Here is a 12,536-nt window from a genome sequence, read left to right as displayed (position 1 = left end):
AGAAAACTTACATCTGAGTATCATAGCAACAGCAGGCTGTCTGTGTTTAGTATTCTCTGACTGTAACTGCTCACAGCACCATGACATCAAGCTTGTTTGTAATGCACATAATAATTGGACTAGATTAGATGAGGCATCTTTCTGTTCTTTCCCAGCCAACAAGCATTCACACTGAAATGAAGAAAAAGAAATGGTTATGCATGTTGGAAATTCTGATTATTTGGTATAATGTGCAAGACAAATGAAGGCACGATAGATTTTTCATATAGCAAATACCGGAGTATTACTTATTTGGCTTAACACATAACTTTTGAATTTAGATTATAAAGATAAACATTATGTTATCCTGTTGGTTTATAATACAAGTAATCGATTCTCGGGGGCGGACATCCAGGTATTTTCACTGCATGGCAACCATCACAGTGAAAACAAAAGCCAAAAACTCTCAGAAAACGGTACTTTGGGATGGTTGTTGGTACTCCCCTGAACAGTGTAACAAGATTACCCATGCATGTGTAACGCATATAAATTTGATTGTTCAGGATTACTTCAAAGTTGAGTTCCTGTTGTTTTCTTGAACTTTCACCGGCTCTTCGGTCAGCGTTCCTCAGCAGCGCACTCAGTGCCCATAGAAATACGTGGTACAGTGGTGCGCATATTAGGTATGTTGAATGTCTTGTGACATAGCTCCGCCCCAGACTGATGGCATCATCATAAAATGCCCATGCGTATGCTGCCCTCTGGTGGGGTAGACTTGTAATTCTATTGTTTTTTTTATAAGAACTGCTGATTTTGTATTAATTTTAACATGACATTTTTTAGAATAAATGTTTTAATAAAAATGAAAGAAAAAAAACCTACCTCTTTGAAAGCAACAGATAAGAGTGTTTCCATTACAGAGAGAACAGGTTCAACATCAAAGTCCTCCTGGTGAGATCCGGTAAAGCAAAATGAGTCCCATGTACAATTGCATGTACAATTGAGAAGCAACAGCTGAATGGTAAATGTTATTTGTGTGTATGATTGAAATTTGCTCACATAACTTGTTTAATGATACTGTGAAATCAGCTGAACACCAGCTATATATATACATGTATTAGTTATGTTTTATGTGCTATACTATTAGTGGTGTTTTATGTGCTACATTAGCTTTGATGTTTTTGTAACAATGTGTTGTGCTACATTGTGCTAGTAGTGTTTTATGTGCTGCATTAGCTTTGAAGTTTTTGTAACAATGTGTTGTGCTACATTGTGCTAGTAGTGTTTTATGTGCTGCATTAGCTTTGATGTTTTTGTAACAATCTGTTGTGCTACATTGTGCTAGTAGTGTTTTATGTGCTACATTAGCTTTGATGTTTTTGTAACAATGTGTTGTGCTACATTGTGCTAGTAGTGTTTTATGTGCTACATGTACTAGTGATGTATTATGTTCTACAATACTAGTGGTGTTCTATGTGCCACATAAGTAGTGATGTTTTATGTGCTACATTAGTGTTGTTTATGTGCTACATTAATAGTGATGTGCTATGTGCTACATTAATAGTGAAGTGATATGTGCTACATTAATAGTGATGTGCTATGTGCTACATTAATAGTGAAGTGATATGTGCTACATTAATAGTGATGTGCTATGTGCTACATTAATAGTGATGTGCTATGTGCTACATTAATAGTGATGTGCTATGTGCTACATTAAGTGATGTGCTATGTGCTACATTAATAGTGATGTGATATGTGCTACATTAATAGTGATGTGATATGTGCTACATTAATAGTGATGTACTATGTGCTACATTAATAGTGATGTGCTATGTGCTACATTAATAGTGATGTGCCATGTGCTACATTAATAGTGATGTGCTATGTGCTACATTAATAGTGATGTGCTATGTGCTACATTAATAGTGATGTGATATGTGCTACATTAATAGTGATGTGTTATGTGCTACATTAATAGTGATGTGTTATGTGCTACATTAATAGTGATGTGCTATGTGCTACATTAATAGTGATGTGATATGTGCTACATTAATAGTGATGTGATATGTGCTACATTAATAGTGATGTGATATGTGCTACATTAATAGTGATGTGTTATGTGCTACATTAATAGTGATGTGCTATGTGCTACATTAATAGTGATGTGATATGTGCTACATTAATAGTGATGTGCTATGTGCTACATTAATAGTGATGTGCTATGTGCTACATTAATAGTGATGTGCTATGTGCTATATTAGAAGTTATTTGTTACATTAGTAGTAATTTGGTATAAGCTACATTTAAGTAGTGATGTTTTATGTGCTGCATGAATAAGAATTATGTATGTGCTCCAAACCCCCTTGTACTTCATTGTGCTTATTTTGTTACTCTACATTTCAAAGTCCATACCTTTGGTGGTGATGTTGGCAATGCAAGTAAGCCACTGGGATCCACACTACTGTAATATCTACACAGAGAGCGGAATGTCAGAAAAGCTGAAGTCTGCTGTGGATTCTGAGAAATGAAAATTATATACATTTAACAGAAACAATAGCAAGAAGTGTATCAACTAGTTATTGATGAATTGTTGCTGTACAAATATTACAGACATATTATGTGTGGCTCCATAATTCAATGTGATAAAAAATATGCAACAAAAACATTGGGATCATCAAAATTTTAAGATCATATAAGTGTAAATGTTCACTATTTTATAATTCTAGGTATGCAAAAATCACAAAATTGTTGTCACTATAAATACAAGCTTGAGTAACCTCCACTATTATACTTGCATTTCTGGGAAAGGGAGGGGGGGGCCAGTTTCCTAATTAATATGCATTTTGAGAAATCACTGTGTGTGTGTGTATTACAAACATGTGTGCAATCATGCAGAGAACTACACACGAGTAGTGCCAAACTGGTTGACGATTGAATTGTTTTGCAATAGTCACAATTTTATGGCTTTTATATTTCTATGTAATGTTTGTAAGTTTCGTAGAGGTTTATTCTGTAAAGAAATCACCGAAATGATTTCATCTATTCGTAAAAGGGACACTTCGAGGATGGCCTACAAATTGAATTGAAATTTTTTTTCTCCATTTTTACCTTTTAAGCCAAGGGGGTGTTCAATCACAGAATAATTGTATTTGAGTAAGATCATGAAAGTCACACTCACCATTACAAACTGCATCATATTAAACAGCTCTTGTCTTCGTCTTTCCTTATTTGGAAAAAACACTGCAGCACCTGTGACCAAGAAAATTAACATCAATTAACATTGGTCTGGCAATGCATCATGGGAGATGTAATATGCTAATAAAGTGCCGTTTCTAGAACCCCATGACTCTGTTTCTTACCATCTAGTATAGCAATTTTGGCAGCTTCATATCTCAATGTTGTAGGTGGATCGTCATCACTTTCCATGGATGTATCAATGATATTACGCAAAGTATCAAACATATCAGCTGCACATTTCAGCTCAGTCCTAGCTGCTTCTTTGGTAGATTCCTACACAGAAATATAAACATACATCAACATTGTTATATTCTTTATGGCTAATCTCAGTGTATATAACATAAAATACAACAGGGGCACTGAGACATTATACTTTCAAACTGTTTGTGTTCAGTGGTGTTGAGATATGTTTGCTGAATAACATTCAAAGTGGACTTGAGATGGAAATCGTAGGGCTTTGATGAACGACAAACAAATTCTTTAAGAGCATGGACCCTATCAGCTGAAAGAGTGAAGAGAAGACAAATACCTTTATGTCTCTGGAATCACTGCCGATTATTTCATTAGCTTTCTGTATTTCTTTGTTTAACTGCGGCAAACACAGATGTAACAACCTTAGCGTCAAAACCTTAGAATACAGCCATATGCTCTCACTGTAAAATAAACATATCCACCATCAGTCACAGTACGATTGACCATGTTTGTTCTTGTCCAAAGCTAATCCAAACTGAACGTCAAGTTTCAACGTATTCAACAACATTCAGTATACATTGAAACTATAATATGTTCTGAGCTATAGATATTATGCTCTTGAGTATTTACTTCCTTGCGAAAAGTTGAATGATATGTACATGTAGTAAGATGCAGAGGCAAAAGTAGAGACATGTTACTTTGCCTCACAGAAATAATAATCATGATACCACACATTCCCTCTATTTTCATCCATGAATAACCTCTAATTACTGCACTGACTATCCCTCTAAGCACAAAATCCTAAATCATGCATGGTCATCTTACCTTGTGTCTGGTATTTGTTTATGCAGATTAGATATTATAAACATGGAGATTCCTGCCAGATCTAAACTAGTACCTTTCAAATGCTTGTCTTTCTTCTTCTGTATATCCTCCTGAAAAAATCATTTGACCAATATTCATTTTGGGTGTCTATTTCAGAAGATTTCCAGTATACCACAAGAGGGCGCTCTTCATGGCAGTGGTTTATTTTTAGAGGAAATATGTAGGACTGTTTAGAAAGTACAAGACAAATTAGCTTTCCACACACCCATGTGTAACTTAGGATAGAGACACGAGTAATTTCATTTATTGAAGATAGAGCCCCTCAAATGCACACCACATCCATGAACTATCTTTTTTAAAATGACTTTAATAAATATTTATGATATACTGCTAAGAAAACAAGATTGTTTCATTTCATTTTAAATTTACATAATTGTTACTTGTATTCCCACACATGTTTATGAGTAAAAAGTAAAAACCTGCATCAAAAATATAAATTGTGTAATAAATATGTCTGGTGACAACCACAACATAAGAGGTCTGATTGTAAACAAACAATATAGAACAAGAAAACCTAAGTGCAGAGATCAACATATGGTACACATAAAGGTGTCACACAATGTAATTGCATATGGATAAAAGTTAATTTAAATGTGTGCAACTAATGACTGCTGCTATTGAAGGGTAGACAGACCTAACGCAAAAAATAACTGCAAACAGTTTTTCACGAAGCATAAAATATTTCTTTGAAGAGTAACTGATAAAAAATGAACAATTCATAGTAAAGCATTATTTCATAGAAAATAAACAGTATTTGTCAGGATTCTCCATAAGTAGCAGTCCCATCTTATACTTGGGTAATCACAATATGTACCTAATTGAAATTTTGAGAAAAGACGAAACTGTTTTATTATAGGAACAATCATAAATGGCTCAAAAATCACCTTTTCATGGATGTTTGACAAATTATTTGTGCAAAATTAGATATTTTTTGTGAGCAACAGCATAAAATAAAGCCAAATTGTAAAACACAAAAAATCTTTACACTATTGGGGAAATCACCAAGTCATAGATGTTATTTCAGCCAAATATAACAAATCCTTAATGTATCTTTTTAAAGTGCTTTTACTAGTTAGCCATGTCCACCCTTACATAGAATTCTTATTTTAAGAAACTCAAGATTGTCCTAGTTTTCCAATTCACCCATCTTCCAGGCAAGTATGGCAACATGCACTGCCATATTTCTGCTGAAAGTTGTGCTACACATGTACACATGCCAAAAAAAAAAACTCTCACTAATTTTAGTCACATATGCATGAAGCATTGATCTCTATTTCTATGAGCTGCTGAACTGCAAATATTCAAATTTAGTAACTTGACCAAAAGTGATCATAACAAACCACTGTGTACTGTGACATGCTCAATCAATGGTCAACCAGGATTATTAATTTTACAACAAAAACACAATGAAAACAAGTGAACAGATTTTCCTTGGGTTTTCCTGGGGCATTTTTCCTATGTGCCCTGAGGGAAGTAACTATGCAATAAGCAGAGTATTTGTAGCAAGCAAGTATGCAAATAAGTATGTAAATTAGTTATGCAAATCAGTATGTAAATAAGTTAAGCAAATATGTATGCAAATCAAAATGCAAATTATCATGCATATGAAATTAAAATTAGCATTCTCCGCCCACCCAAAGTCTTAAAAAAAAAGTAAGGGGTAATCAGAACTGACCTGTACTTGGCAATCTAAATTACTGTAATGAAGATACTGGCAAGGACAGATGCAGACACAAATAAAGAGGGAAAAAAGTGCAGTAAATAAGAAATGATGAAAAGGTATGAAGAGAAATAATAGCAAGGGGAGTTTTATTATGATTACAAATCATATAGCAATGAGGAGCATTATGCAAGCAAAATGTCACCAAGGAAAAATTATGGTACCAGTCAATTTTTGCTTATATCGCTAGCTCATAGTTGAGCAAATCTTTAACTCTTTGAGCTCCAAAGTTAACTTTTTTCACCTTCCACAAAATAAATTTTTCCATATTTTTTCATGTGATGATTTATTACGTCATTTTTGGTTTAAAATTAATACAAAAAATAGAAAATTATATAGAGATGTGCAAAACGCGTTTTAAAAAAATTTCAGCAGGAGAAATTATTGGCGTTCAAGGGGTCCCACCAAATTACTTACCACTAATATTATGAAAATTACAGAACAAATTGCAATACAAATCTTTTTACCAGTGGTGAAAAAGATTAAAGAATGATTTCAGCGAGACAAGTCTTACTTTGACGTAGAAACGGTATTTCTTTCACATCATACCACTGGTTAGATTAGGTTTTATGCAATGGTCATTGCAATAAAATATCACTTTTTAATTTATTTAAATATTATGTTTAATACATTGAAATGAAAATAGTACAGATACCAGTTATACTAAGGTCATGGGTTTTTAAAGAGACAATTATATAATGCATAGTATATATTGCCACGGAAATTATTCATTGCGAGGTCAGCATATTAACCAAGATACTTGTTTTTTATACACAATGGGTTATATTGTGTGATCATATTTCACCATATTTTCTCTATTAGAAGTGCATCTCCAACTGAAGCACATATAAACCGAAAATTGCATTTGTTTAGAATGTTACTTATTTTGACAATACGTCTGTGAAGTTATCCAACATCGTGATAATTTTGTCAGCTTCCATTACCGCAGTGTACATAATCTGACAATTTACACCACTGTGGGCAATGGAAATTTAAAATATTGACAAATTTCAGTTTGGTTACCTCATCTATTATTTTAGATTAGGATTAAACTTTTAGAAGAGAGTTTGACTTACCAAGTCTCTTCCCATCTCTACTATAAACTGTAAAATCTTTAAAAAGACTACACTGCATTGTACAATACTATCAGGACTATCAGGAATATGAACCAGTGAACCCTGTCAAAGCAAACAGTAATATTAACAGTACACCAGATTTTCTCCTGAATTATTTATGTATCATCAACTATTCTTTCAGATTGATTCTTATTGCTGGCTTGTTTCCATCGCTATCTACTTGGCTTCAGAACATTGTATCCCGAGCAGATCAATCTTGGACTAGATGATAGAAAAATACTGTAAATGTAATAATTATTCACTGGGTTTTAATTTCGCTAAATTAAATCTTATGAACATGAAAAAATAACAACAAAACTCATTGTTTCCTTGACAAATTTGTGAAATTAAAACCCGGTGAATATGCTCAAAACAGTAAAATTAAATGTCAGTAAAAATAAATGGTTTTACAGTATTCAAGGCCACAGTAAACAACTGTAAGAAATAAACATTCACATAAGGCTATTCACACTAAATTAAATTGTATTGAGTGTGACTGAGTTTATGTTTCAGAGCCCGCAATATAATACAGTACTTACCATGTCCATGTTGTCCAAAGCTGATGAGCTTCGATGATATCCGTACAGTTTGATTCCCAGGATACCAAGTCGTTCCGCTGAATCACTTCTTGGTTCGATAAGCTTTATAAGTATATATTTACCAATTTGACAAGAATCCACAGGTATGTCCACCTCATCCCTGATTAACAGATATAAAAATAGTTTATTAACAAATTCAAGTCTTCAAAAAAATCAAACTTTTTTGAATTGAGAAATTGTATCTAAAAAAAAAGCGACGAAAGTTGCTGAAAAAGACGTTAGCAACAACCCTCAGTTTTCCATCCACACAGACATCCTTATTTGGTTTCTATAAAAGTTTTGAACTAAAAATAAAACAATATCACTCAGAGATTTTAATTAAAAGTTTAATATTTTGATTAACATATTTTATTTTAAAATACTTCAAAACGAAACTATGACCGACATCATCACACTGGCAAGACAGCATCACAGTGTTTCATAGAGCATTAAACAAACACACTACGCAGTGAGGGAAAGCAAAGCTACATAGTAATGATTTTAAAATTAATTTACCAGTCATCTTCAAGAGTAAAGTAAGCCACAGGGTTATCTGTCTTTGATATGATAGATGCATTCCTGTAATCAATATGAATTTATCAGGTTACTTCAGAGTACTTGCATATCACAAACTAGAATACTATAAACTTTAAAATTAATGTTTATTATTTTAACATTTTATGCATAGTTCCAATTGCATGTCTTGAGCATGAAGACTAATATTCTGAAGATCCATACGACTTAAATTTTTCTATTCGTTTCTCCTGGTTAAATCGATCACTTTGAAAAAGATCAATAACAATAAAGATGGAAGTATTATTGCAACTGCAGCCAATTTAATATGAACAATAGAGGCTCTACATCAAACCAGAAATCAAAATCCAGTTATACATTATAAACTAAACAATTTTTCAATCATGGGTGTTTTGTTTTAATAGTGTTTATTATAGATATCCATAATACCTCATTTTATTCATAAAATTGTATGCAGATCCTGTCCAGGAATCATATGCCTTGAATCGCTCAAGATGTTTTTGCTGGTTGAATTCATCACTATGAAGAAATACAAACATGTTTTAGATATATGATTATATGTAGATTGTGTGTGTGCTAATGGTATGGTTGTTGACAGGTATTGCATTTTATTTGTATACTTTCCTAACGAAGACTGGAAGTAATTAATGTACCGGTAACCACAATTGTTTCTTCTGTTTAACAGCTGCAGAATACAGTTTTCAGTCTGTCAAGAAGTAATCTTACAAAATTATTCACCAGTATGCTTTTAATATAAATATATCTATACTTGATAGTTTTGATATAATATGATATAAAACTGAAATATGTACTCACTTGCAGTTGTACACAAATATACAGCCAGACTTTGGACCAATTCCACCTTTGTAAACCTATACAAGCAAAAATAAGAATACCGATAATACAAAAATACTTAAATGCATAAAATAATTAATGGAAATTAATAAACAAAAATATAGTGGGTAAGAAAGTCACACTGTGATTTCAAGAACAAGCTGTATAAGCTGTAAACTTTCTTTGTGCAATCTCTCTTGGTGTTATACCTCAGTAATATGAAAAGCAATATGTTTTTTGGTATTATCTCTTTATTGATTTGTATTATTCTACCTTTATTCTTATTCTTGTGACTTGTACCAAGTCGGAATCTTTACTTGTAAAGATCATATTGACTTTAGTTTTACTGTTTTCAGACAGGTAGGCTGAAGAAAACAAACAGGTTTAAATATGAAGCTGCAATTAAGATGCCGGAGTTAAGGAATAATGAGCACATAAAATGTTGTTGGGTTGTTGGAGGTATATTAAATTCAACCAGGCTGTGAGGGCTCTGAATACAACATGGTGCACAATCTGAAAATTTCGGACTCAAATAGGAAGATATCATTTTATGTGTATGTTTATGGAGCAAGTATACAATAGTTATGAATGGGAATAAAAACACATATTTTAATTCAATCTATCCTGGAAAGTTTCTAAAAGTTGCCTCTGTTTTACGAAAGGGTATTGCATTGAACATCTTACCTTCTGTTGACCAGTTATCAGTGAGAACATTACTGGGTGAAGAATTACTATCTCTCTGACCTCCATCACAGCTACACAGTGTTAACTGCAACACACTCCCTGAACACGTCAAAAAAACAATTAAACTCAATAATATGCATAATTGATAACCCTTTATAAAATATAGGGGTACATGTAAGTATAGTGTGCTCACAGCTGATTTCTTTATTAAATACATTTTGTATGAGTATTAAATAATGAAATTGAAACCAATACAGAAGAAATATATCCAAACGTATTTAGGAGTAGCTAGCCTTGTTTTCCTACAGATATCATGATGGATATATGTTTGGAATGTTCTTAGACAGACATTAAGGGTCCAGCATAGTTTCCAAATGCACAAAGTCTGAACCCATGACAACTATTGAATTCTGGCTACAATAACCCACTGACATGTGGACAAGCCTGTCTAGTATAGAAGTCATATGACTGCAAATTTAAATTATTCACTTACCGTATTTCTTCAACACCATATCTCTGACATTCTTGAGGGATTTCAACAATGGCACAACTTCCAAAGTACCATCAGCATTTTCTGTATCAACACACAAATATAAATATAATGTAATAATCCAATCCATGGAAAGTGATTAAATACCATATTTGCTCTATTAATAGGTAAATGACAGAGGTGTGTTCAAGTACTATTTTATTGGTCCGTTAGTTGATGTACGCCTTTTTTATTGCTTCTAATAGCTTTTGCAATTATGGTACATGGATAAAACAGTAAAGGCACTTTTAACCTAGCTCTAAGCAAAAATACAACCTACAAAACGAACATTCCCCGTAGACAAGGTTCTTTCCATCAAATGGATGTGAAATTTTCAAGTTGTTGTAACCACAAACAAAATTTATGATATAGACGGGCTAAAGAAAAAACCTTATAAACAGGACAGCTATGTAAGCTGAAAAATGTTTAATGTTTTGTTTTCAATAGATAGGTTTACAAACCAGTAGGCATTATTTGTTAATTCAAAATTAATAAATTAAGACCTGTATTAAAATCAACTTTCTGGCCCATTGGTTATCTTTTAAATAAATATATTTTTTTGAAAATTAACACGGGAAACATACAAATGCATTACATAACCACCACAAGTTTTCATTGCTTCAGAAGAAGACAAAGCAAAATTGTTTCTGACTGATTGACAGGTACTGTAAAATCTATATTAGAAGCTGCATTCTTTTTGAACAATTGAGAACTAAAATTTCACCATTTCCATATGTGTTGTTGCTCAAATAAAAGCCACATCCCATCTGCTGCATTGTACCATTTTAATAAGAAGCCTCAGTTTCTAATATTGATTTTACAGTAGATGAGCAAATACAAATTTTGAACGATTGCTATGGTGAATGGTCATGATTGCTAAGAGACAAAAAGATCCTTATATTAGTTTGTATGTTTGATGTGGACATTCTTGTCTACTCCAGTGGACTATGTGTCACGAGCACAAGTTTCAATCTCAAGCTATGAATTCCCTATGTTATAATATTGCCTATTAAGTATATAACAGGGATGCATGTTTTACAATCATAAGTAAATTCATGTACTCTTCCAGACTTGAACTTCACAAAGGCATCAGACCAAATTGACTTGATGCTCTCAGAGTGTGCAGAAATACAGAATATCCCCATACTTTTCTTATACACCAACTTGAAGGTAATTTTATCAAATTTAGCCTAGATACTTACCCTGTAAATAATTCAATGCTTTCAACATACTTGGTACATGTCCTCTAGCCAAGGCAAATGATAGCAGAACATGTATACCTTCAGAGCTCACTTTGCCATCTAAATCTCTGTACAGAATAAATAAAAAAAAAAACATTAAGAGGAATTAAAGTCACCATAGATTTGATGTCTTAGCAATATACAAAAGTATCAGTCCATCATAGTACACTGCCAAGTAAAAATCAACTACTTTTAAAAAACTAATTATTGAGAGGGTAATTGAATTAAAAACAAGATACAGTAAAAACATTTATTTTCACTATTTTGATGCTGTGAACAATTGCACTGTGTTATAAGTTCACAAACTTTGCAAGGAATCAATGAGTTCTATTGCTATTTTTATATGTTCATGTAGATTAAATTTAGCGAATTTTACTTAAGTAATGAAAATAATGAAATTAAAAACCAATAAATAATGCATGTACAGTAAAGCACTAGTAACAAGAAAATAGTCAACAGGACTAACAAATCCTGAGTTGTCACCATTTTTTTAAATATTCACAGAGCAATTACAAAAGGGATATACCTTAAACTTGCATACCATCCAGCAAAAAACAACAAAAATGCTAAAAGCATGTATACTTACAGGGACACAGTATGTAAGAATCTCTCAATTTCATCTAAGACTGGTGGAGTCAAGAAAGGTGGTCTATCAGATGATGCAGAAGACAGTGATAGAGGCGGCATATGAGATAACGCTGCCCTGAAAAAATACACACAAAGAAATTCTTTCTCGCCTTGATAGAAACATATTTATCTTGAACAATTGTATTTAAGAAGGTTCAAACTGAATTGAAAATTATATATCATGATTTAATATATCATGAATTCATACCATCAGAATACCAAAAATGAAAAAAAAATTGGGGTGATTATTATTATTGATATGAAATCTAACATTTTGAATTCATTTAAAAAAATTGACATATAGTGAAGTCAGTTTCCAGGGTGATAAATGTACTAGTTTTCCATTATACACATATATCTCCAATAATGCATTGCATATAT

The 12,536-nt window shown here is 32.6% G+C and overlaps 1 protein-coding gene across 1 annotated transcript in view; it reads right to left on the bottom strand.

Annotated features, from left to right (window-relative positions):
- Positions 1-12,536, bottom strand: part of LOC102805227 (zinc finger ZZ-type and EF-hand domain-containing protein 1-like) — a 72,266-nt gene that overhangs the window by 40,862 nt on the left and 18,868 nt on the right. The window contains exons 12-29 of the mRNA XM_085502177.1: positions 12,115-12,231; positions 11,490-11,596; positions 10,252-10,332; positions 9,759-9,857; positions 9,348-9,439; positions 9,057-9,112; positions 8,670-8,759; positions 8,223-8,285; positions 7,668-7,827; positions 7,090-7,191; positions 5,969-6,004; positions 4,234-4,343; positions 3,746-3,869; positions 3,339-3,489; positions 3,158-3,228; positions 2,392-2,496; positions 862-927; positions 12-171 (exon numbers count right to left, since the gene is read on the bottom strand). Coding sequence (XP_085358303.1) covers positions 12-171; positions 862-927; positions 2,392-2,496; positions 3,158-3,228; positions 3,339-3,489; positions 3,746-3,869; positions 4,234-4,343; positions 5,969-6,004; positions 7,090-7,191; positions 7,668-7,827; positions 8,223-8,285; positions 8,670-8,759; positions 9,057-9,112; positions 9,348-9,439; positions 9,759-9,857; positions 10,252-10,332; positions 11,490-11,596; positions 12,115-12,231 — 1,790 coding nt within the window. The remainder of the gene's footprint in view (positions 1-11; positions 172-861; positions 928-2,391; positions 2,497-3,157; positions 3,229-3,338; positions 3,490-3,745; positions 3,870-4,233; positions 4,344-5,968; positions 6,005-7,089; positions 7,192-7,667; positions 7,828-8,222; positions 8,286-8,669; positions 8,760-9,056; positions 9,113-9,347; positions 9,440-9,758; positions 9,858-10,251; positions 10,333-11,489; positions 11,597-12,114; positions 12,232-12,536) is intronic.

This window comes from Saccoglossus kowalevskii, chromosome 8, assembly GCF_978046115.1.
Source record: "Saccoglossus kowalevskii chromosome 8, keSacKowa6.1, whole genome shotgun sequence".
NCBI classification, from domain to species: Eukaryota; Metazoa; Hemichordata; class Enteropneusta; family Harrimaniidae; genus Saccoglossus; species Saccoglossus kowalevskii.
The sequence above is the reverse complement of the archived record's forward strand: the minus strand, read 5'-3'. Positions and strand labels throughout refer to the sequence as shown.